This window comes from Odocoileus virginianus, chromosome 21, assembly GCF_023699985.2.
Source record: "Odocoileus virginianus isolate 20LAN1187 ecotype Illinois chromosome 21, Ovbor_1.2, whole genome shotgun sequence".
NCBI lineage: Eukaryota > Metazoa > Chordata > Mammalia > Artiodactyla > Cervidae > Odocoileus > Odocoileus virginianus.
This window is the reverse complement of record NC_069694.1, coordinates 49,589,586-49,615,964: the sequence shown is the minus strand read 5'-3', so window position 1 is coordinate 49,615,964 and position 26,379 is coordinate 49,589,586. Positions and strand designations below refer to the sequence as shown.

General features: G+C 46.6%; 1 protein-coding gene and 1 pseudogene across 1 annotated transcript; one reads left to right on the top strand and one right to left on the bottom strand.

The window, feature by feature from the left end:
- Positions 1-5,580: 5,580 nt before the first annotated feature.
- LOC139030278 (U2 spliceosomal RNA) lies at positions 5,581-5,735 on the bottom strand (annotated as a pseudogene).
- Positions 5,736-14,957: 9,222 nt separating this feature from the next.
- NEUROG2 (neurogenin 2) lies at positions 14,958-17,316 on the top strand. The gene is made up of 2 exons (XM_020887953.2): positions 14,958-15,034; positions 15,405-17,316. Exon 2 carries the CDS (start codon positions 15,406-15,408, stop codon positions 16,216-16,218), a length of 813 nt encoding a protein of 270 aa, XP_020743612.2. The 5' UTR covers positions 14,958-15,034; position 15,405; the 3' UTR covers positions 16,219-17,316.
- The last annotated feature ends 9,063 nt before the right edge of the window (positions 17,317-26,379 follow it).

Genomic DNA, 26,379 nt, shown 5'->3' with positions numbered 1-26,379 from the left:
TTCTTTGGTTCCACTGAAGTCAGTGCATTCACAAAGCACCCACTCTGTGGCTGGTCTGTGTTAAATGGAGATCAGTCTGGTTCATTCTGGAACAGACATGTGCAACTTGTTTTATTTGTCAGCCCAGGCATGACGAATAGGTGAATCAGTTACATATCACTCTATCCTTATATGGGGCAAGCTTCAGCTCTAATAGAGAAACTGGGTGGAATCCTGGAAGTAAGAAAATCTGGCTTTTTGAGGGCTTAATTTTGGAATATATACTTCTAAATAAACCAAGAACCAACAAGGCCATGATGTATTGGAGCTCAGATACACCTGAGCTCAGGTTCACCTCAGGTTCAGGGTAAGAAATCCTCAGGTTTCTTACCTCTAGAGTAAGTATCAGGCTTTTACACTTTGGGTTTTGAGGTCAAGGCCAGACACTGAGGACCGAGTAAGGCAGTGAGAAGTAAAAAGAGGGATGGCTCCACATGGTGAGGAAGACCCATACATGGTTGACAAATTCTGAGGCATGAAAAATTCTAGCTCTTTCAACACAGTTGTGTGCATGTGTAAAACCAAAGGACATCTACTGGTCTTTGACTTCTTTTAGCGATCATGGGCCCTATCCAGGGTTTTGAATGGATAGTGATAATCTGGACCGACATGGTGACATCACACGAGTCAGAGTATCAGGCAAAGTGTAATTACTGAGTCTAGATATTGTATGTGACTTGCTTTTATGTGCTGGCATACTCTGTAAGCAAGCTGACTGAATATAAAGAGTCAAGGACAAAACAGATGACATATTGCAAAGAAACTACACATATAACTTTAGTGCCAATGCTCCTCAGAATGCTATTTTGCATTTATAATTTGGGATCAGCACCATCACAGGAGATGCTAAGTGTTTAGACAATAAAATTAAGAATATCCAGTGATCTGCTTTTCTTTTCTTTGATTGCCTTCTTATTAAGCACTTTTTTTTTCCTATATTGTAAAACAAACCAAATAGGACATGTTTCTCTTGCCATCTTCTACTGGGTCATTTATGTGCCTAAGTATATAGAACATGAAGCAGACCTTTATATGTTAAGTATGACTACCTCATTTTGTGTTGTTTTTATTAATTATAGCACATCTATTGCCCTTTCCTTGTTTTTAGTTTTATTTATATATTTTTAATAGATAATAACATATGCATGGGGTCAATATTCAAGAGGAACCGAAGGGAAGAGAGTGAAAAGTCTTCCTCCATCCTGTGTCCCCAGCTACCTAGCTCTCATTTCCAGAGTCAACTGATACCATATTTCTTTCAAGAAACAGTTAATTAACATGCAAGTCCATACATATAAATGGTCTCCCCTTTGACATGGTAGCCTACCGTGCACAGTCCATGAGGTCACCAAGAGTCAGACACGACTGGGCAGAGAAACGACAACTACCACACACATCTTCCTGTACCTGGCCTTTCCCACTAAACAGACATCTTACAGTTCATTCCACGTCTATACTTCTTAAAAATCGCCTGAGATTTGTCATCACCTAAATTACTTCAACATGTCACTGACCACAACCTCACCCTCACTTCACCTCCACATACTTTCCAGCTCCACATCCCCTATCTCCTGACTCCTTATTATTCTACCAGCCTCCTTTTATCTTTTCCTGTCTGTCAAGACACCATTGTGTTTAATCATTCTCAACAGTCCTGATGCCTTGCCTCTTTGCTGCAGGTTCTTCCAGGGATTAGTCCAAACATCCTCTTCCATTTTCTTACTCCTGGGCTGCTGGGTGCTGGAGAGAAAATTATACTAATGTGCAGATGTTGCCACAATACATTCATGATAACTGATCTCACAGGTCCCATAGGCCCAGAAGTTATATGTCCCTAATAAGCGCTTCAGCTCATTGTTTCCAGCCACTCTTCCCACCAAAATAATTTTTTTAACATGCAAAAATCCTATGAATTCAATCAATCCCTCCCCTACATGAGGTAACCACTAATCCACTCTGTCACCATAGATCAGTTCTGCCTGCCTTAAAACTTCATGTAAATTGAACCAGTGTCTACTCTTTTGAGTCTTTTTACTCAGCATGTTTTCAGGTGTATCCATGTTATTAGATGGATCAGCAGTTCATTCCTTTTAACTGGAGCATATTCTGTTGTATGAATTTTGTTGTTGTTTTAAATCTGTTTGCCAGTTCTTCACTTCTGAGATATTCCATCTTTTCTATTTTCTCTGTTCAGTTAGCTAGATGATGGACTCCTGGAATGATAAGTATCTTATCCTTACTGTTGTTTATATCTTTGACTTTTTTTCTATACTCTAGGAGATTCCTTTGAATTTATCTTTTATGTTTTTAAATTAAAAAGCCTTTATTGGTGCTGCAGTCCACGGGGTCACAAAGAGTCAGACACACCTGAGCGACTGAACAACAGGCTGAGTGGAGGTCTGCTTCCTCTACAAGAGGTAGTTCCCGTTTCCTCAGCTTTCGTGAGTGTCAGCCACAAGTATAAATCTTTAGGAAAGCACTCCAGAAAACGCTGCCTCCTTTGGCTACTTGCTGCAACCTAAAAATATAGGGGAAAACTAAAAACTGCAAAAGAAAAGAAGACAGTTTTGGACTTCCCTGGTAGTCCAGTGGTTAAGAATCTGCCCGCCGATGCAGGGTACACAGCTGTGATTCCGGGTCCGGGAAGGTGCTCCATTCCACGTGCCAGGGGGCAACTAGGCCTGTGCGCTACAACCACTGAATCCAAGCTCTAGAGCCTTTGAGCCATAACTACTGAAGCCCGTGCGCCCAAAGCCTGTGGTCTGCAATGAGAAGCCACCGCAGTGAGAAGCCGTGCACTGCGGCAAGAATCAACCCCGCTTGCTGCAACTGGAGAAAGCCAAGAAGACCTGATGCAGCCAATAAATAAAAAACACACTCATTCCCTTGGAAAACAGTTTTGCCAAGAGCACTGTAATTGATCTGCATGGCCTTGGCACAGCCATGAAGTACATACCATTTGATCCATATTAATTAATAAAGAGGAGAAATGAAAAAAGTGAGAGTCCGCATGCCTTGTTGACCCCGATCTTGACTTTTCCTATCATGATTAAATTCACTCTGTGTTCTATAGCTACAGGTTTATTTCTTCTTAAATACTGAATTAGAAATGTCCAGCTGGCAGCAAATTGTGATTGAAGTCACATCAAGGTATTCTTTCCTGGCCAAGTGTGTGAAACCAACTGTCAGTGAGTATATGCACCTCGGTTCTTTGTCTCGTCACAACAAGGATTTGGAGCGACGGACAATAAGGTCCCCTCGGCGTGTCACAGCTCTCGGGCCTTGGACAAACCGTGTCATAGCTCTTAGACAAGTCAGTGTTACAGCTCTATTTTATTTAGAAGATAGCAGGAGAATCCATCCTGGAAGAAGAGAGAGGGGAGGAGCGCGCCAGTGCCGGGTGGTGGTAGGGGGGTGGGCGGGGAGAGACAGAGGGCCCTTTGGCCCCTCTTTTTATGTGTTTTTCTTCTCCCTGGGCCTGCCCTGTGCAAATTGGGCTTGGCCAGGAGTGCTGTTCTACCTGAAGTCCTCACTCCGGTCCTCGGACTTTCCTTTGACCTTCCTCTGTTCTATTTTCGTGGGCTTTTCCCTTCCTTGTCTTTTAGCCACTGCCATTTTGAACTCCTTTTCCCTATTCTAACTACCTAACACAAGGAATGTATTACTGACTTCTGATTAGACTGTCTGCACATGTTTTCATTATTATTTTAAAATTCTGTGTGGCATGTTTTTATTTCATCCCAATTTGGGAGGAAAAGAAAAACACTTGGGATGAGAGGAAGGGAAAAGGCTGTTATTTCAATACGATGCTACTTCATAATTAGCTTATTTCAAACGAAGGGATTGTTTTCAAGCATCAGCACAGGAAAAGTGAGCACTGTTGATGCCAATTTCATGAGACTGAGGATGAAAGTAAGATTCAGAACAAAATCCAAAACACCTTGTGATTCTTTGGGAGTGGCCAGCAACTTAAGAAACAATGCACTTAACCCCAAAACAGTGTTCTTGAGCCTCCATGACTGGTTCTCTGAGAAATAGTGTTGGTCTCAAATCCAGTACAACTCAAATCATTGGTAGTGTAAGAGCAGTGGTCACTAGGTTCACGGAAATAATAAAGCTGTACTTCCCTCTAATTTTTCGTGACAGACTCTCTACAGCTGGGAAATTTTTTAAAAGGGAAAAGCTATATTCAAGTTAAGGCAGTAACAAGAGTTCAAGTGTGGGTTAATATTGACATAAAGGTTTAGTTTCTATTTCTAGCGTGTTTCATTTTTCTTCAGAATTTCTTAGTAAACATTTACCATGAAAATATCTCTTGATTTTTCTGTACAATATTGCATTGTGAGATTATTCTTTCTTTTCCTTCAAGAGAAAATGAGCTCTCAAATCCTCAAAAATAAAAACTCTGGAGAAAAAGAGACTTTGCTGAGAAGAAAGCCAAGAATTATCCTCTTGCAAATCCTTTCCTTTCTCTTATTCCGAGTCCTGCTGTCTCATGCACTGCCAATAATAAGACATATTCTCAGTGTGGTGATCGCTGCTTTAAAAATGCAGAGTTAAACAGAAGCCCACAATAGCCTCCCTTGGGCTAAAGATGGTTTCTGTCAACAGAGAAACCCTAAGGCCTAAAAGCATAGGTAAGCAAAATTCAGAATTAAACATTTTCCGGATCCTGATTATTTTTAAAATAGAAGCTTTAGATGCTATATATTCAAGCACAGAATAACAGAGGAGGCAAGTTTTTAATCACCTCTGAGGACTGGTCAAGAAACACATTTAAGAAAGATTAAATACAAGTAATTTCCTGTTAGCAGATATTAATAAATAAGAGAATTATTACTCTGAGACATTGGTAAAAAATCTTTCTTTAGAAATTCCTCAAGTCCCTGGGATCTCATCTCTCTAGGAAAATTAGATGTGATTTACCCAGAATAGAGAAAATAATAGCAATTGAGAAGCTTTTCTTTCTCTGAAACCCCAGGAACTGTGAGTTAACAAAAATTAAATTTTGAGAGAGCAGTATGGAAACACATTGCTATATGTAAAATAGATAGCCAGTGGGAATTTACTGTGGGACACAGGGAGCTCAACCCAAGTGCATCCTGATGGCCTAGAGGCTAGGATGGGATGGAGATAGGAGGAGGTTTAAGGAGGGGACACATGTACACCTATGGCTGATTCATGTGATGTAGGGCAGAAATCAGCACAATATTGTAAAACAATTATCTTCCAAAAAATTTTTTTTAATTAGCAGTGAATGTTTCTCTTCCATACATTTCCATCATAGTGCAAGAACGAATTTTAAATGTTTGTAGGAAAAAACAAAAGTTACAATATGGTGTGTGTGCTCAGTCCTGTCCTACTCTTTGCGACCTGATGGACTGTAGCCTGCCAGGCTCCTCTGTTCATGGAATTTTCCAGGCAAGAATACTGGAGGGGTTGCCATTTCCTGCTCCAGGGGATCTTCCTGACCTGGGGATTGCATCTCTTACACTGGCAGGCAGATTCTTTACCATGGAAGCCTTTTCCGGGATTCTTTACCTGGGCAGCCCTAAGGGTCCAACTCCTAGGGCCTTAATTATAACTGTGAGCAAGTTCTGTGATATAACTCACCCTACTTCAGACATCTCTGATCTGAAATTTACTCCCAATCCTTAATACTACACTTGATCTTAGCCAAAAGGCTGAGAAGCGATCCAATCCTTAATAATAAGAATAGAAAAGACAGAGACACTTTGCAGAAGGCCAGTGGTGGTGGTGTTTTTTAATAACAATTTCTGATTATAAATGTTCCAAAATTTACCTGGAAAACACAAAAAGAGAAAATTTAAATTACCAATAACAAAAAGATAGCCACTATGAATACTTTTTTGCCCAGGATGTATGAGTTTGTATTTCCCTACAATCATTCAGAGATATATATCATGTACAGATTGGGGTCACACTAAGCATTTTCTCAAAATTAAAAAAAAATTAAACATCCAGGCTTCCCTGGGGGCTCAGTGGTAAAGAATCTGTCTGCCAATGCAGGAGACATGGGTTCAATCCCTGGTCCGGGAAGATCCCACATGCTGCAGATGCTAAGATCCCACATGCTAAGTCTGTAAGCCACAACTACTGAGCCTGTGCTCTAGAGCCCTGGAGCCACAACTCCTGAAGCCCTGCAACCTAGAGCCCATGCTCACTACAAGAAAAGCCTCCACCAGGAGAAGTCCTGGCACCACAAGGAGAGAGTCGCGCCAGCTCGCAGCAGCAAGAGAAAAGCACAGCCAAAAAAGAAAATAAATAAAAATTAAACATCAATCAAAAATGTGATCTTAAAGTCTGCATGACAGTTTGGTATTGTGGCAGTATTGTATTTATTATGAATCAATCTCTATTCTTGGCAGATGTGGACAGCCCAAAAGATTCACAGGTACACTTGGGAAAATACAATTTGCCTGACACAGTTAAGGACAAGCAAGCTGAAGCAGGAAAGCGACGAAGCAGAGGGGAAACAGGAATTTGGGTGTCTGGATCCAGGGGATGAGGCCTAAGGCGACTGCACTTAGAGCCTCCCGCATTCCTTCCCCAACATTTTACACACCCGACATCTAGCTAAAGTGGGCACTGAACACCAATTCGGAAGAGAATAATAAATACCTGGGGAGCGACTAGCAGTCTGGAGAATGACTCTGGAAATGGCTCTAGGTGGGAGGAGAAGTACTGATCCGTATAAATACAGTGTATTCCCAGCAAGTGCATAAGAGGTCCTTTTACTAGTCTGGAGTCCAGGGCTTTCCCCCAAAGTACTGAGTCTTGGCCTCACTTCTAGCTGCTAAATAGCTAAATCCGCACAACGGAAGTCTTGGGACCCAGGCCCGCTTGTCTCACACTTGGCAGCCCTCAGAACTACCGCGGGAGGTGTCTTACGTGTCTGTTTATTTCGACTCGGAGAAGCACACCATCGACAGTTTTGAGCCTGAAGGTCAGAAGTGGCCGAGCCTATGCGCTCGTAACCGGAGCCACAGGTGAAGGCCCCAGAGCGCATCCCATTGGCATGCGAAACGTCGCCCAGCCCCACGCGGTGTGGGCTCCTCCGCGGACCCCGCCAGAGGGCACCAGGACCCCGCCGCGCGCGCGGCGGCCCCAGTCCTGCAGCCAGACCTACAGGCGTTCAGGTGCCACCCCCGGGCCGCCGCGGGGTGTAGGGGGCGCCGCCTCCAAACCCAGCCGCTTTCCGGCTCCCTCGGCCAGCGCCCGAGCCTGAGATCCTGTTCTGTGTTTTGTTTTAAAAGCCTTCCCCGCCCCGGTACTGCTTGAAGGCGTAAATGAGAGAGGGTGGGAGGGGTGAGAGGGGGAAATAGAGAAAAGAGGCGCGGGAGGACTGAATGCCTTCTTTAAATTACTGCTGACACCTCGGTTCCAGGCCCCTAAAATCTCAATCAACAATCCATTAGAACTCAACAGGAGTAAAACGAAATCCTCGTTTAAGTGTATTTATCCGATCTCCTTTCTCTCTTTCAAATGCTAAATCCATTTCAGCATATGCCCCCTTCTTTCTCTAGCCTTTCTCTCAAGACTGGCAGCCCATACCACTCTTGTAAATATGAAAGATGCTAATCATATGACATATCACGTCTCCGTCGGAGCCGGAATAAAGCCTTCAGATTTGGGATCATTGCCTCCAGACAACAGCTTCATCAGCCGGAAAGTTGGTTTTTTTCTCCTTTCCTTCAACTCTCAATCCCTTCTTTGTCTGGAGTAAAATGCAGCCGACTCGAGCCACCCAGGCCATATGGTTCACTCTGTATTTTCTTAGTTGAATTCTGAATTGTTTCTGTGACTCGCGAAAGTTTTTTTGGAAGTGCGTATAAAGACATAGAAGAGCTCCTTGTGCAGGGCTAGCCGGCGCCGCGGCCGCCCCCTCCCGGCCTGGAGCCCGGCGGCGGGCCGCGCGGAAAGTGGCGCCGGCTAAGCCCCGCCGACCGCAGCCGGAGCCGCCGGTGCGTTTGCCACGCGGACTCCGCGAGGGAGTGAAATTTGGGGCCAAAGAAAAGATGAATTAATCAGGTGCTAGGGTCGACCCCAAATGGTTTGTGTCCTAAAGTATCCTTTTGGATCCGTGAAAATTAAACGTAGCCTTGCTCTCCTCCAACATTACACTGCAGTCTTATTGTCTACCTAACACAGTTTTCTGACATGTGTTAACTTTTTCATTTTTTTGTCTCCCGATTTGAATGTAAGCTCTTTGGGGGTAGGAACGGTGGCTATTTTGTGCAGGCATTGTTCCCAGGGCTTGCTGCAGTGCTTGGCACACACTGGTTGCCCGTGTATGCATAAAGGAGGGATGACTGAATGAATGCGTTAAGGTAGAAAGATGGTATTTCCCAAAGGAACAAATTAAAGAACTGTCTCTGCTTAAGACTGGAATTTATTCATCCCAACCTGACCCTTTTGATTTATCATCAACAAACAATTTCCAGAAGAGAATTCAGTGTTTGGGGGAGGTTACATTTTTCCTTAGTGGGGAGAGGAGAGGGAAAATCAGCTTTCAGATCTTTTTTCCATTGCTTTGAATGAGTTTTGTGTTTTTCAGGTTGGGGACAGTCCTGCGAGAGAGCAGGCTGCCAAATTTCCTTTCTCTCTGTCTAACTCCTTACACAAACCCCAAAGAGTTCTTTCAGCAAATCATTAAATTCTACAGAGGTGGTCAAGCTCGCACTGCTTTTCATGAAACGGAGAAAGAAAAGGGTCCTTGAAGTTTAGAAGATGCCCAAGGAAAACTCCTTGAATGACATCAAAAGAATGAGTTTCCATAGCTGTCGAAGCACGAGGGCCGTGTATCCGCACAAAGAGGGGCCGGGGCAGCGGGCCGGGCTCACAGCTCTGTCCCAGGACAATTGGGTCACTGAAATAGGGAATTAATTACCACTGGAGAGTGGGCAGCCCATTCACCGCTGGCTGAGTTTTATTAAACGCCAATATAAATAACAAAACAACTCTTGTGGCTGCGCTATTCCTACACGCCAAAGGAAGGATTATGCCGGGGATTAACATCTTAAAGTCTATGAGACTTTCTGACTCAAGGCTCGGAGCTGGTAATCGTGTTTGTCTCCTGGTTCAGCGATTAGTGCTCTCTTTCTTGCACTTTCCCCTGGATAGCCAATGTCCCTTTTTGCAGGCACAGAGGGGATGAGGGGGCTTCTCTCCCTAGTGGCCCCCAGCCTCCCATTCAATCGCCGGCTGTTCTTTTCCCCTTACCTGGGGAAAACAATCAGGGAGCTGGCGGAGACTGGCCCAGTCTCCTACAGTGACTTCTTCCCTTCGTGGGAAAGAAGGGGAGTGCTCGGGCAGCGGGTCGCCTACCGAGTGCAGAGACGCCTGCTGGGCGCTGCCTCTCTGGAGCTGCTGGGAAGAGGGCAGAGAGGGCGCAAAAGGAAGGGAGCCTTTCCGCACCTGCCGGGTGGGTTTCAACACCAACAAGACCTCGTGCGTCAAGCTGGATTCCCTGGATGGCGCCAAAGCACATTATACGGGTTTAATGCAAGGGAATAAGGGTCCCCAGAGAGGGGCGTTACGACCTTCTCTGCCTTGCACCCCCCCTTGTAGATTCCCCCCGCCGATCCCCAAATACGGAAGCGGGAGGGGCTGGCGCAGTGAAGCTGCCGCACACCATCCCAGCTCCGACCTCTGCCGGACGAGGGTGCCAAGCCCTCCCCCACAGGACCCGAGGGAGAGATCCAGGGTGAGACAGGATTCCGCACAGGGGCCCAGTACGGCGGGGAGGGAGGGGGTGATGGGTTTACACTGTTATTGTTCTCGACCTCCTTGGCTCCACAGAAGGGGACCCCCCAAAAATCCGAGCCCACTCTGCCTCCCAGCGCTTCACCATCTGCTCATCACTAGTAATGAACTCTGGCGTGGCGAGGAGCCCTCTGCGGGGAAGGGCGGGGGAAGCGGAGGGGGCTAATCGTTTCCACTCGGTCTTCACCCACTCTGGAAACCGGAGTGTTTCTAGTCCCCAACAAATAACTAAAGCTATTCAGGATTGGCTAACTTTTTCTGTCCATCTTTCCGCCTTTCGGAGAGCTAACCGGGTGGATTAGGGTTTAGGCTACAAAGCCATCCTTGGCAGACGCATCATCTAGTCCTTTTTAGCAGAGCAGAGCCCCTCTCTTTCCTCGTAGTCAGGACGGTTTACTGTGAACCTGGGGACGGGAGGCAAACTTCTGCTCTTGTGCTTTCTGGGACAGGACCTTTCTTCACACCCACCCCCCCACATTCACCTGCAGCAGCAGAAGTGTGGCGGGGTGGCCCTTTGTCCTCTTCGGCCACTTGTGAGGTCGAAGTGTGGATGGGATCAGTCTCTGGCCCCACAGCAACACCTACCCTAAACTTCAGGGCTCTTGGGTCGTCTCAAAGTTCAAGCTTCTTAAAAACAACAAAGACTTTCTAAAGGTCTCCACCCCCCTCGCTGCTCCCCTTACTTCACTTTTCTCTCCCTACACATACTCGGGCCTCCTTTCTTTTTAAGGCTTGGGGATGAGTTTAAATCATTGGGCTCCCATTTCTTGATAACTGCCTGCTTTGAGCTTTTGTTCTCTTAAAGTAGGGATTGCACGCTGAAAGAGGGGCTGAAGATGAACAGTTTGACCCTTTAGGACAGTTCACGCAATGGACAGGAGCGGCCCTCGGTCACCAAATTCACTGACGCTATTCACGCGCTCCCCTCCCCCTTCGCATAACATTTCAGCCTCGTTTCATCTGGACAATCTTTTAGACCACACAAGTGCCTCTTGAATTTATTTAAGTTAAAAGAGTGCTAGAAGGGCCCAGCTAAGGATATCTGGCACTGGCCGCGTCTTTGCAAATCTGAATACAAATCGAAATTGCTTTCTTTCAGCAAAACCAAGCAAAATGTGGAACAAATAAAATTTTGCGACTGAGTGTGAATGGCTGACTTCTGAATTGCACTACTGTGTTAATAGTTCTTGATGTTCTTTTCTTTTAAAAAACAATACTCTTCATAGTAGGAAATATTTTCAGAAATATTATCAACAGTGATGCTTTTCTTGGGGCCTCCCCTGTGGTCTAGAGGCTAAGACTCCAAGCTCCCAATGAAGGGTGCCTAGGTTTGATCCCTGACCAGGGAACTAGATCCCACATGCCACAACTAAGACTCAGCACAGCCAAACAAATTAAAAAAAAAAAAAAAAACAGTGATGCTTTTCTTGAAGGCTACAAAGCAAAAACAGAATAATGTTATTGTTTAGTCACTCAGTCGTGTCCAACTCTTTGCAGCCCCATGAACTGTAGCCCATCAAACTCCTCTGTCCATTGGATTCCTCAGGCAAGAATGCTGGAGTGAGCTGCCATTTCCTTTGCCAGGGGATCTTGCCACCCCAGGGATTGAACCCAGGTCTCCTTCATTGCAGGCAGATTTTTTTAAAACTACTGAGCTACACGGGAAGCTGGAAGATAATATAGCGGGTAATTAAAAAAAAAAACTTTTGCACAGTAATCTAACACAAACCACTCACTGCATATAGCCAACCAACTCCTTACTTTAAAAATAGTTATATAAACTCCATGATCTCTTTATAGCTACATAGATTAGAGATTGATTTCTGTCATTCAAATATGTACACAAGCTTATGTTTCTTTGCATATTTTTTCCTTTTGGAAAGACTCTCCTTTCCTGGAAATTTCCAGAATCAGAAATGTGCAATTTACCCTAATAATATTTTACTGTTACTAAATATCTCCACAGGATACTCTTAAATATTCATAATTAACTTCTTACAGACAGCATAGGAAGTTTGGGTTTTAACAAAGAAAAGCATGTACCCTTTCAGTGCATCATAAAAACATAAAATCTTGGAAGAAAATAAAAACAGTGGTCAGACACCAAAATAGTATTAAAAATCATCTAAAGAAATCCATTGTGTGTTTCTAGCACTAAACATTAAAACCAGCTTGATCTTGGTGTTTGGAGTTATACACAATTGATCAGGTTTTCCTTTAAGCCACCACTTAACTAGATTCTGATTCTGTTTTTCCCCCTAATATATTTTATCATCAAATCAACCCAGCACTTCCTAGCCAGACCAAAAATTTAAGACCTGTCTAAGAAGTGTGTTTCTACTGATACTAAAGTAAACTTTCCTTTGTTTCTATTACATTAACCTACTGGCTTGTCTTTCTTTGCAGGCCACTCCTGCCATGAGATGTAGGTATGTAAAAGCTGACACTCCATAATATCTCCCATCATTCCAGTATTTGTTTTTAGCAGTCTTTGATCATTTCCTCAGAACCCAGTTTTCTCATCCTATTTCTTTCAAAATTAATACAAAAATCCTGCATCCATTCCCATGTGTTCCTTCAATTTTTGACTAGACAAGACATTAGAAAGTTTTCTTTTAGGGGGACTGTAAAGAGTATTTACTTATTTGGCCTCAGTGATCATATCCTATAAAATAATGCTAAAGTATGCATCAACCAAGGTAAGCACTTTTGGTATCTTTCACTATTGATGCATCTTTTTCTTGAACAAACTCTTCTATGGCGTTTTTTATTCTGCAGGTTCGTGATACAGAGAGAGACACCCAAAGAAGGGTGGGACAGGCAGATGCTGTGTTCTGAAGAGACTAAACATTTCCCTTCTTTTTTGTTTAATATCTGCACTTCTGCCATATGAAATTAAGCTGTTCTAAAAGAACTGAGGAGGGAACTGGGGAAATAGTGCTATTATGTTTAGGGACTTTGTTTTTAAAGTGTGTGTGTGTGTGTGTGTGTGTGTGTGTGTGTGGGGGGGGGGGACGCAAAGAACAAGTATCAACCAGCAAGGTGAAAACTGTGGCAATTTTCAAATAATTTCAAGACAAAGAAGTCTGAGGTTGGATAGCTGCAGCGGGTAGCAGTCCCTTTCATGAGATTCTAATTTTCATTTTCTTTACTTTATGCCTTCCAAGCCTGCTCATTATCTCCCTGAAGGAAACATCAAACAAATTAAAACCATGCCCACTTTCATAGTCCCCTTCTCTGAAATACAGCTTGTTTCCAATTCCTACAATCCGAATGAGACAGAGACCACAGACAACATTCTTTTTCTCTCAACACTTCTCAAATCTTAACATTCCCATTGCGCCTTGCTGAAACTTAATCTGCAAAAGAAACTGCTCTGCAATCTACTGTAGGCCAGATCCATTCCCGCTACTCATGCACCATCTAACACTCGGCCCAGCACACACTTCGGGGCCCTGTGGTTCTAAGAAGTCAGCCACTTGGACAAGAGGGTGGGCGTGAGGAGGAGGAGGGAGGGAGGGCTGTTGAGCAATTCAGAACAAGTTCCCTCCGAGGTCCAGTAGCCCTCCAGCTCTTTTTTCCTATTGAAAAGCCGGGAGAAGCGGGAGGACGGGCCCCATGTCCCTACAACGCCCCCCAGCGCGGAGCAGAGGTCATGGAAATGTCAGCGCAGCCCATTCGCTCTGCTGAGCTACGAGCTGGCCGCTCCTCCCGCTGCCACCTACGCAGGAAGCCCTTTGCGGTCCCGCCCCACCATAAACAGGGGTCAGCCCAAACGCCCCCCACCCTTCACCGAAAACCAAAATCCCCTACGGTGCAAAAGCACACGTAAAATGAGGAGGCCCCTTTTAGCTCTAGTTTGTGAGTGCTTTCAGCTTCACCTCCTCTAAAAGCCCATCAGCTGCTCCTCCACTCGAGCTCCCTGTCAGGAGACGCCTCTATGAATCCTCCAGCCTCCTCTCTCTTCACCCTTCCGCGTCAGACTTTCTGGAACCTAAACATGCTTGCCCGCCAAGTGACCACAGCTCGCCATCCATACCCTATGCCTCCTTTAACCAAAGGAAAGCGTTTTGAAATACTTTACTATTTGATACCGTTCCTAAGAAGCTTTGCCAAGAGACGTCCGGCTGCAGCAGAGGGCTTCCTACTTTTCCTGGGATTCTGACCCCTATTAACTAATTTCTCGGATCCCGACGTCCGGGAGCTCAGAGGCCAGACAGCGCCGGGTGCCTTGCGGCGCGTGCGCGTCGGGACGGGGGTGGGGTGCGGCCGCGAGGACTGGGACCCGGGCGGTCGCCTTGGTCTCCCCACCCGCCCCCAGCGCCCCGGCCCCTAATGAGCCGCTGAAAGGGAGCGGGCTCCTGTGCGCGTGGCTCGCAGGCCTCCCGGAGTCCGGGGCGCCCTGATTGGCCAGCTGCGCCTCGCGACCTCCATTCATTAATAAATTAGCGGCACGCTCCAGCCGAGCGCGAGCCACCAATCACAATGGGCAGCGACGGCGACAACAGCCGCAGCTTGAGCCGCTGCCGCCGCTCCAGCAGTCCGACCGCAGCCTCGAGCTCCAACGGGAGCTTTAGAACCATGTTATGCTGATTAGATAAAGGGGGGAAAGAGAGGCGGGGGGCGATGGAAAGAGGAGGATGGATGGATGGCAGGGCCAGGGGAGGGGGGGAAGTGGGTGAAGAAAGAAAGAAATGAATGATGATAATGCAATGAAAAGAGTTAGCCGGGTAGGGAAAAGCGGGGGAGAAGGGGGGCCGGCACAGGGGAGGGGAGGAGAAGGCGGCGGCCGAGGGTTGGGGTGGGGGGAGCTGGGGGCCCCGGGGGCAGATCTGATTGTTTTCTTGGTGGTATATAAGGGGTTTTAAGGAGAGTCGTGTGCCAGACACGCAGCCACTGAACCACAAGCAGCTTCGCTTTAACTGGAGTGCCTGGGAGTCGCGTGCCAGGAGCCGCGCGTCCAGGGACTGACTGACAAGACAGACACGCACCACCACCACAACACACGAGACCCGGGCGGGTCGCCGAGGCCGCCGGGGCTCTTGGCAAAGTCGCCGGTCGCAGAGGTCCCCCGCGGAGCCGCGCCGCCGCAGCGCCAGGCCGGGTGCCTCCAAGCCGGCAGAAGGAGCAGCGCTGAGCTCCCGGCTGCGCGGAGAATCGCAGCACGCGCCGAAGAGCGACGCCGGGGCACGTTCAGAGAGAGAAGCAAGTAAGTACCCGCGCTGCGGCTTCCAGCTCAGGGGCGTTTCCCGCACGGCGTCCCGCCACATCCGAACGCCCTTCGCTCGCGACGAATCTTTTGTCGCGGGGTCGCAGTCCCTTCCCGGGAGAGAACACAGCTGTCAGGGCGTGTCAGAGTTCGGAACCCAGGTGGCTGGCGACAGGGTCGCAACAAGGGGCGCCCGCGAGCTGGGAGAACACGGGCAGGGTTTCCTCCCCAGCTTACTTTCCTCCTTGGCGCGATTCCGAGCGGGTCTTCTCGGGCGCGCAGCAGTGGTCCCGCTAACGCTGACAGCCTATCTCAGCTTCTATATTCACACCCGGCCTGGTTCTTTCTCCCGCTCTGCTCTCTTCTCCAGGATGTTCGTCAAATCCGAGAGCTTGGAGTTAAAGGAGGAGGAGGACGTGCTGGTGCTGCTGCGCTCGGCCTCCCCCGCCTCGGCGGCTCTGACCCCTCTGTCTTCCAGCGCTGACGAGGAGGAAGAGGAGGAGCTGGGCGCGGCGGGCGGAGCGCGGCGGCAGCTTGGGGCAGAGGCCGCGCCCGCGGCGCTGGGCGGCTCGCCGGGAGGAGCCGAGGGCTGCCGGCCCGCGCGGCTGCTGGGTGTGGTGCATGAGTGCAAGCGGCGCCCTTCGAGGGCAAGGGCTGTTTCTCGGGGTGCCAAGACGGCCGAGACCGTACAGCGCATCAAGAAGACCCGGAGACTGAAGGCCAACAACCGCGAGCGCAACCGCATGCACAATCTCAACGCGGCGCTGGACGCGCTGCGTGAGGTGCTCCCCACATTTCCGGAGGACGCCAAGCTGACCAAGATCGAGACCCTGCGTTTCGCCCACAACTACATATGGGCGCTCACCGAGACCCTGCGCCTGGCTGACCACTGTGGGGGCGGCGGCCTGCCCGGGGCGCTCTTCTCCGAGGCCGTCCTGCTGAGTCCGGGAGGCACTGGCGCCGCCTTGAGCAACAACGGAGACAGCCCTTCGCCCGCCTCCACGTGGAGCTGCACAAACAGCCCCGCGGAGTCTTCCTCGGCCTCCTGCAACTCCACCTCCCCCTACAGCTGCACTTTATCTCCCGCCAGCCCGGAGGGTTCAGACATGGACTATTGGCAGCCCCCACCTCCAGACAAGCACCGCTACGCACCTCACCTCCCCATAGTCAGGGACTGTATCTAGAACTGCCATCTCTCCTACCCACGCCAGGCCTTAGTGGGCGCCCTTTCCTGCCCCCGCCTCCTGCCCCCCGCTTCCCATGCCCCGGAAACCATCTCACTCCTCTGAGCATGTGTAGCCGTTCTCATTACTCGTTATTTGTTGCATTCCTTGGCTAAGGGCTTCCTTAGTCCAGCCGGGCCCTCCAATTTATTGGTGTGATGGAGCTTATTGTCAAAGAGGATTCTAGAGTTTGGGGTGGGGAGGGGGGAGGCACTTAAGGTAAAAAGATGCTGGGAAGAGATAAAGGTGACGCGTCTGAAGAGTTTGTAGAGCGGACTGAAGCTCCCGCCCTCTCGGTGCGATTCCTGTGAATCTCCCAGGGGGAACGCAACCGGTTCCTGCGATCTCTTCACCTTTGCTTCTGCATAGAGATGTTAATGTCGAGTAGAAAGAAATGTGTCTTAGCATCTGAATGATTTTACCGGTAATAATATTATCCACAGATTTGCAATGGCTGGCATCTGCTTTATTCCCAGTGCTGCCTGCGGGCTGTGGGAATTTCACCTGTCAGACCAAACTTTCCCTCTCTGATGTGCACTTTGTTCTGTTTCCCAGATTCGTCACAATGCCTATTGTCCCGCTCTTCTTTCCTTTTTCTTCTCCATTTTGCCATCTGTCTTTTATGATTTATAAGGGGGAAAAAGTTGTTTTGTTAGAGGGCCAGGTTAGAAGTCATTGTATAATTTGTAGGCTTTGTAATGATTGAATGCAAGCGTGGAAATTTAGGCTGAACTCTCTATCAAAAGGAAAAATGTGGAGGAAAACGGAAAAATCAGGAGGGAGGATTGCTTCATGAATTATTTATCTCGACCTTTTAGGGGAGAAGAAACTCCCCCATTCTTTCAAGAGATTAAAAATAAATCAACAGACTGAAAACCTAAGCAGACACGGAGCATTATCAGGATCAGCCACACACGTGTTTCCTTCTATTTATTATAAAGAAAAATTTCATGGGAAAAGTATGTATTTTTTGTATATTCTACAGAGTTTATTCTAGTATGTATTTACATCTTGAAAGAACAAGAAAATTGTTCTTGTGATTAAACTATAAATAAAGTATCTAATTTTCATAATTTTTGTGTGTTTCATTATTACTTTTCCTGTTTAGGTGGCTTTTAGAAGAATGTTTCATTTTTTTCTTAACTCCCTATATCAAATTGAATAGAGTACTTGTTTTTGTTTTTTGTCAATGTTTGTGTGTGGATTTCATTGACACATAAGGTCTAAGCAATCACAAGAAGCTGAATTACATTTAAGACACTAAAATGGCATAAAAATGTAACTCTCCATACAAATAAAAGCTTGGTTTTTAAGAAATCAATTTCTGAGCAAACAAGATTAGTTTAAAAAAAAGTTTTGGGAATTTAAATTATAATTAATGATGAGCACCAAAGTTCAGAAACTTTGCTTTTAAAAAATAGTATAGTTGAGCTATCTAGACGGAGTGTGTAGAAATTTGGTTCTTACACTTCACTTCTTTGAGCTTCAGTTATTATCTGTAAACAAAAGGGACTGGACAGTGATCTCTAATATCTGTGACATAATAGAGCGTTTAATAAATTCATTATTGGAAGCTGACTTCATGTTAGCCAGTTCAGTCTTTGTTAAAATGGTTTACATAGTCAAAACATCTTCAGAAAGAAAGCAAAAATGGTTTCCTAATCTCCAGGATACATAACTCTGTAACTTGCAGCTCAGTGTCCTAAGCAGAAATCAATGTTCTTTGACTGGCCTTGGGTCAAAGATGACCAAGTGAAGGTTGACCACATTCTAGGTTTGAGTCCCTTAGGGGACGGTGGCCAGGACTTCACAAGCCAAAAAAAAAAAATCATGCCTGCAAAGAAATGTTGGTTGTTCATAGTCCTACCCTGCCTCATGAATTTCATATCTGCTTCTGGTTTAAGCAAATCCTCCACTAAACCCATGATCATTCTAAAATGTCCTAATTACTCCTCCTCTCTGTTCATGTAGAAATATTGTGTTTAATAACGGAATAGCTATTTTTAATAAAAGAAAGAACCAACCCAAGATTTGTTTGGATTTCATCTCTGGATGTAAGGGAGACTTGTTGGAAAACCCCTTCTAGCTTAAAGATTTTATATTGTTAACCACTCTTGATTATCTAATAAGGAGAAAGAGATATTTCTCTTACACTTCTATGTTTCTAGAGTTTAAAAAGCCAAGCAATTGTGGTATGAGAATTCTAAAACATCAGTTTTAATGCCAGATCCCTGCTCTTTTAGTGATGGTGATGGTTATTGTGAGAACTTGCCAAGAAACAGGTTCAGGACACAGGTCTGGGGAGGCCACACTTCAGGTGCAGGTACTCAGGAAAATTCGACTGGGGGGGGAGGGGGGATGGGAATCCTATAACTAGGTGGTGACCCTAATGGCTTATTTGGAGAGGCATGGATCGAGAGAGGGTTCAATAGTCACAGTTTTGATTAATGGTAATACAGCTAATGACTTAACCTGTGACCCAGTTGAATCTAGCAGCCGCCTCCGCACAGCTACTCCAGGGCCAGGGTCTCGTTCAGCCAAAGTTTGCAGGTCCTCCTTCCACACCAGAAGCACCTCATATATGGAGGAATTCCGTCTACCACCTGTGATCCACACTCAGGCTTTCCCTTCTCTATCTACAACACACCTTATTTTACACTGCTGTTGCTATTTAGCCGCTCCAGTCGTGTCCGACTCTGTGCAACCCCACGGACTGTATCCCACCAGGCTCCTCCATCTATGGGATTCTCCAGGGAAGAGTGCTGGAGTGGGTTGCCATTCCCTTCTGCAGGGGATCTTCCCAACCCAGGGATCGAAATCGGGTCTCCTGCATTGCAGGCAGATTCTTTACCACTGAGCCACCAGGGAAGCCCTATTTTACACTAAATAGGTGCAATTATTCTTTATGGCGTCTAATCACTTCTAGCGATTAATTAGAACGTTTCTTCCTTCCTCACTTCGCACTAGGAGTTTTCCCTCCCAGCCCACCGCAAGCTCCACAGCCTGTGGGTTAAAGCCCAGAGGTCCTCTTCCCTCCCCTGTAAGAATAACTACAGGTCGCAGCTTCAGCAGAAGGGAATACAGTCGCTCCTCGATTTAATCCATTCGTCCCTCCCCCATTGTGCCTGCCCCGTGACCAGCCTGGTTTATCTGCACCAAGTAGGTTCCTGGGCAAGCTAAGCCAAGCCATTCTATTTCCGGAGCCCTCTGCTGAGAGACGTTTCAAGCAAGACCGTGGAACTGTTCTGATGACAGTCCCACACCGCTACAGTTGCCAGATCTTCCCAGAGCCAGCGGCGCGCGGCGGCGGCGCGTTTACCTAAGCGCGAAGTGTGAGGATGGTCCTGCCCTGGGTGGATCGTCGCTTTGGCGCCGCCAGGCTTCAGGCATTGATTGTATTTACTTGTTCTGAAGTGCCCAGGACTTAAGGTTGATTTTCCTTCACCAGATTTAAAATACATTCATCTGCGGGCGAACAAGGAGGAAAAGAAAAAACGGAGCGCCGCCAGGCGAAGCAGGAGCCAGAGGAGTACCCGGGTGCCCCTGGGCAGGAGCCGGGTGGGCGCCTTTCGGGAAGAGACCCCCGAGGGCCCGGTGGAGGTGAGGGCGTCTGAAGGCCCCGGGCGGCCTTGGCCGGGAAGGAGCAAGGATCCCGTTTCCCGTAGAGGATGTCTAGGCCCGAGGCCCGCTTCTGCCGCGCCCACCCTCGGGTCTGGGTCGCCTGGGCTCCCGGCTGCGGCAAGGTCGGGTCTGCTGGAGAGACTGAAGTTGCGAGCCGCTGCCGCCCACCGCCTGCACCCCCTGCATCGCAATAGCCTTGGGCCGGCTGTGACTGCTGGGCGTCGACACCTGGAACCCGTTAAAAGCGCCTCCTCCTCAACGCCCGGCCTCGGTCTTTCCCCACCCTCAGGCTCTCCGGGCCCAGGCGAGCTTTGAATGTATTAATTAAATAAAGCAGGCAGCCCTTGAATCGCGCCAATGCAGGGCGCTCCCGGGAGCGTGAAAGTCCTGGCCTCCGAATCCGCCAAAGAAAATGTGTGAAAAGAGAATTAGTGAAATTAGGTTAGACCAATAAAACGTGAGGGCGCCAGCATCCCCCCCCCCCCCCCCCCCCCCCCGCCTTCCCTCTCCCCCAGCCTGGGGCTAGAAGGGCTATCTAGTCTGATCTATTGTTTCCCGCCCTGGCAGGGGGTTCATTGTTTGATAAATAATTCCCCCTGCATTTTATTCTTTAAAAAAAAAATGGGTATTTGCATAATCACTGCTTTGATGTAGCCAGAAATCGGAGGCTTGGTCTCCCCAAGTCCGTTATTGGTAGCGAGGCAACCAAGCTCGGTCCAGATCTTTCACTTCACTGACAGTGTGTGGCAGATTGTCAGAAACAGCACTGTTCAGCTGCTGCCTCCTTTTTAAAAAGGATCCACTTTAATGATTAAACCTAAGGAATGTCCAAAAGGGGGGGGGGAGGACGAGGGTCCTCACCCCCCTCCACCTCCCTCTGGCCTTCAGGGGTCATTGTTCCCAGCAGTTTCTTTTCCAAAACCCTGGGGGGGAGGGGGCGCGGTTTGCGTCTCCCTTGGGGCTTCTCCACGTGGCTCGCCGTGGGCACCCGCAGGGATCCACCCGGGCCGAGGAGGGGCGAGGTCGGCTAGAGCTGTCCTCCTCGTCCCTCACCCGGTTTTCTTTTCCGGGTTTGGTTTACCCAGCACCGTACTCCTCTCGCTCCCGCTTCTCCTGGCGGCCCACCTCTGGGTTTCTGCTTTTCCTTCAAGTTCACCCACAGGTGAATGATTGGATGCGGTTTGTCTTCTGGAGGATGCCGAAGTGAGCTGCTCTTTGGTTTCCGAGTGGAAACGGAGTGGGGAGGGCCCCTGGGAACGCGACTTGGGGGCAGTTTCAGATGGTTCCCGACAGGCGAGAGGAGCAAAGAAATTCACTCATCCGGAAAGCAGATCGAGAAAGCCAGTGTGGCCGGAGCTGCGATTTCCCTGCAAGGTGGCGGGAGTCGGAAGATGGAGTGGGAAAGAGTCCTGATGGTGTGTGCGCGCTACAATAAATGATTTCTCCGTCTCTCTCTCTCTGCGGGAGGAGGGGCGCGATGCGAATGTTGCTGTCTGCTTTCGCTTGCGCCCAGCTTCTCCAGTCCCTCAAGCGCAAATTGGGAAAAGTCAGCTTGGATTATTCGAAACGCTACGTTAAAAAGCCGGGGCTGCCCCAACAACTGGACAGGTGCCAGCTCTGATCTCCAGGCTGGGTAGGTTTCACCTGTGGCAGAAACGCACAGCCTTCCCCGCCCTGAGTCCAGGATTTCGGGAGGGCGGGAGTGGGGAGACTCCGGAGGGAAAGAAGGATCTCCGAAGCACCTGCGCCATCGGGTCCCATTACCTGTCTGTCTTCCGAGTCCCCGCATCTCTCCGAGCTGGACCCCGGGCCATTCTTCAAGTGTCTCACCAGCTTTTGGACGCAGAACTTCAACGGTTGCTTAGCTCATTATAAATTCTCTTCTTTTTACTTTTGAAGGCTGTAGCCGTATAAACAATCGGTTTTCTTTGTATCATATAAGATAAAAGATTCAAGATTTTCCCCCAGTGGCAGTATACTTGGAATTTTGTTTGGACTTTGAGAGGAGCTCTGTAGACACTATAGGGTATACTGAATTTCAGAGATGTAAGAAATCGAGAGGCAAAAAGCTAAAATTATTTCAAAGGACACATCTCTAAAGAGACACTGTTGGACTGTAGCTGGTCTTTGAACGATTTAATAACAAGTGTATCTCTGCTCTGATCTTGTTGAATTGTAAAACAGACCGTGACTCCAGTATTTTTCTTCACTTTTCCTTCCTTTCTATTGACTCCATCACTACTTTCTCTTTTGTTTTTCTTTAGGACCTGCAGGCATACTTGGAGACTTTAAACCATGAAGCAAAGAACCAAAACCTTTCACCAATTGTATTTGATCTAGAAACAATTAAGTAAAAGTGCTGAAGTCCATGTTATATGGGGAACAGGAAACTTCAAAATAAACAGAGAAAGCTGGGGGGCTGGTTTCCATGGTAGCAGCTTGCAGTAAAGCCTAATTCCTTGTGACAAAGAGGTCATCTTCCTTTCCAAATGTGTTTATGATCCCTTTGTGCATTGTATTTTGGCATAAAGGCTTCTATGCCCTGTCGGAGCTCCGCAGGCAGCTCTATGACTCTCAAGGGGGTTTATTGCCTCCTCGGTATAAGAATAGCAGAAAGAAGCCAAACTAGTGCCCGTGTGACAAAAGACAGCCTCACGGGCTTGCTGTTGCTTTCTTTCTGTTAACATATAAATCTTGCTACACATTGAAATAATTTAAAAATGAGAGATTCTGGGATAACTTTGTGTTTTTTTCAACTTTTTACATAAATTGAAACACTACATGCAAACATGTACAAGAAGATTGATTCAGTGTGAGGATATAATTATTTTTGCCTCACTTTCCAGATAACTTTGGAAAAGAAATCAAATGAGGTAAAACCTGGAATATACCTTTGAAAATGTATGGAGAAAGTCTAACCATAAACTTCAGATGACTATTGCATTAATGCATTAATACTTCTTTCATTTCACAGTGCCTAGAACATGGTCAAGAAGACAGAATCAAATCAGTCTGAACTAGTATCTTCCTTAACTCAAAACTGCCACGGCAGCAGCTTGAAATGGACAAATAAGAAAACTTGAATTTTGCTAGTAGAGCAGTAAAGCCACTGAAAAGTTTTGAGGTCAAACCCAGTGTTTCTTCTGAATTAGAAGGAAGTCAAATCTTACTATGGAGCAGGAAATGGCACCCCACTCCACTACTTTTGCCTGGACAATCCCATGAATGGAGGAGCCTGGTAGGCTGCTGTCCATGGGTCCGCTAGGAGTTGGACATGACTGAGCAACTTCACTTTCACTTTTCCCTTTCATGCATTGGAGAAGGAAATGGCAGTCCATTCCAATGTTCTTGCCTGGAGAATCCCAGGGAGAGAGGAGCCTGGTAGGCTGCCATCTATGGGATCGCACAGAATCAGACACGACTGAAGCGACTTAGCAGCAGCAGCAGCAAATCTTGCTAACATAGCTCTTGATGGCTTTGCAACGGAAATTCCTATCACTTTCAGGAGACCTAGGAGAGTCCATCTGACATCTTCAGTCTGGGAAGAATCAGAAAGAGTGTAGTGAAAACAGTTTTATTTCTCAGTGAGCAAATAATTTAAAAGGGGTTTCAGTTCTACTAGAATAAAACTTCTGGAATCTTAGACTATTCTGCTCACTTACATTGGGGAGAGTTGTCAAGACTTTCCTAGAGTTTTTTCAGAGCAACATGGTTCTAAGCTATAGAAGGTGAAGTTGAGCTGATAAAGGCACTGGTCAGAGACTCCTCACTTTTACATTATTCTGAATCTCTCAGATATTTATGTCTTTGATGATAACATGTATAAGATGGTAATGGTGATACTGTATTACAAAGCAGGCTGGAGCAAATCCCTATGGTGAAACTACCTGGTTCATAGTTCTCCAGATAATTGCTAATTCTATTTCTTTCCACTAAAAAGACAACAAAGTTCAATTTTCTTCAGTGGTGCTCTTTTCCAGTCAGTCAGTTCAGTCGCTCAGTCATGTCCGACTCTTTGTGACCCCATGGACTGCAGCATACCAGTCTTCCCTGTCCATCACCAACTCCCTGAGCTTGCTCAAACTCATGTCCATCAAGTCAGTGATGTCATCCAATCATCTTATTCTCTGTTGTCCTCTTCTCCTCCTGCCTTCAATCTTTCCCAGCATCAGGGTCTTTTCAAATGTGTCAACTCTTCACATGAGGTGGCCAAAGTATTGGAGTTTCAGCTTCAACATCAGTCCTTCCAATGAACATCCAGGACTGATCTCCTTTAGGATGGACTGGTTGGATCTCCTTGCAGTCCAAGGGACTCTCAAGAATCTTCTGCAACATCACAGTTCAAAAGCATCAGTTCCGCTCAGCTTTCTTGATAGTCCAATTCTCACATCCATACATGACTACTGAAAAAACCATAGCTTTGACTAGACAGACTTTTGTCAGCAAAGTAATGTCTCTGCTTTTTAATATACTGTCTAGGTTGGTCGTAGCTTTTCTTCCAAGGGGCAAGCGTCTTTTAATTGCCTGGTTCAGTCACCATCTGCCCCAGTAAAATAAGTGACGTTACAAGATCTTTTGTAAGAGAGCAGAAGGAGAGTATTCATAGATGGTGGACTTCTCCACTTTTTGATATTCATGACACACTTTAGAATTTTGATAGCATACTTGAAGGGATTAGGAATCTTCAAAAAACATAACAAAGCAGCTATGAGTATACCATACGGTATCTTCACCACGTCTCATGGAATCTGTAACAGTCACAACCATCAGCCACTGCCCTTCAGCACTGTATCACTGTTTGAAAAGAATTATTTCTTGTCGTGATAGCGCCTCCCATATACACTTGGCAATATTCCTACATGTTTCATTGGTGCCATCTTTATTCTATTCTAGAATTCTTAAAGCCTGTGATTTCATTTCATTCCATCTGGACAAAATCCTGCTGCTGGATACTGTGGAGGACATTTCTCGTCTCTACCAATGTGGTTCTAACCCTACTGGGCATGCTCAGGCCCCTTACAATAGGACGAGACTTCATCTGTGGTCTCTATCTCCCTCTTCTCTTGAGTGGTGAGGCCAAAATATCAAAGCTGGTTGGTATTCTAGGTGATCATATAAAGAGTATATAAAGTGTCCACCTCAACTCACAGTGGATGTTACTTGAGGGAGAAAAGCTTTCGAGTTAAAAGCCATGAAGATTGGAAGGTTGTTATTGCATCATAACAGCCCACTTTGATTAACATGGATGCATATTTATTTGAAGCCTTTATAACTTATTTGTAGCAAAATAAAAGTCTGAAAACTTGGTGGCTCACCTCTGAATGGGGCTTCCCAGTGGCTCAGTGGTAAAGAATCTGCCTGCGGTGCAGGAGTCACAGGAGATGCGTTTCAATCCTGGGTTGGAAGATCCCCTTGGGGATGGCATGGTAACCCACTGCAGTATTCTTTTCTGAAGAATTCAATGGACAGAGGAGCCTGGCAGGCTACAGTCCATAGGGTTGCATAGTTTGAAGATTCTCTTATAAAAGATAATTTTATTTTTGGACACGCAAGAAAGTTTTATCGCCATTCTAAAAGTTATTTTTTAAAATCATCTTTATCATATTTAACTGTACAGTTAATTTAAAGTATATTCACAGTGTTTTCAACCAATCTCCAGAACGTTTTCATTTTACAAAACTGTAACTCTACACACAGCAAACAACAACTCCCCATTTCCCCTCCCCTCCAACCTCTGGCAACCAATATTTTTCTTTCTGGTCCTTTGAATTTGACTATTTTACATACCTTATGTAATAAAAGCTATTTTATTTTTGAAGCATCTAGTGTCACTGTCCTCATTTTCTCTATTTTAATAAACTAATTTTATTTCTCCATGCTGCTAATGTAGAAGTGAGTATGTATGAAGTCCTTTTCTTCACCACACCTAGCCTTTCTGCTATCTTGTGGGAAATAACAGTATGGAGTTGTACTCTCCTTTACGTAGTGTTACTGATCGCCTGAAGGTGGTTTTCTGGGAGAGCATCCATTGTTTGAAGCCATCAATCCTTGAGAGAATCCTGCACATAATTCTGTATTTGCTACATCCTATCCAGAATGTGCTCCTGCATGCTTAGTCGTGTCCAAGTCTTTGTGACCCTTTGAACTGTAGCCTGCCAGGCCCCACTGTCTACAGGATTCTCCTGGCAAGAATACTGGAGTGGGTTGCCATTTCCTTCTCCAAATGGAAATCAACCTTGACTATTCATTGGAAGGACTGATGCTGAAGCTCCAATATTTTGGCCAGCTGAAGCGAAGCGCTGACACATTGGAAAAGACCCCGATGCTGGGAAAAATAGAAGGCAGCAGGAGAAGAGTGCAGCAGAGGATTAGGTTAGGTGGCATCACTAACTCAGTGGACATGAGTTTGAGGCAAACTCCAGGAGATGGTGAAGGACAGGGAAGCCCGGCGTGCTGCAGTCCGTGGGGTCACAAAGAGTCGGACACGAGTTAGTGACTGAA

Excerpts from the sequence above, each read along its gene's own strand:
- NEUROG2 (XM_020887953.2), top strand. The coding sequence starts at position 15,406 with ATGTTCGTCAAATCCGAGAGCTTGGAGTTAAAGGAGGAGGAGGACGTG.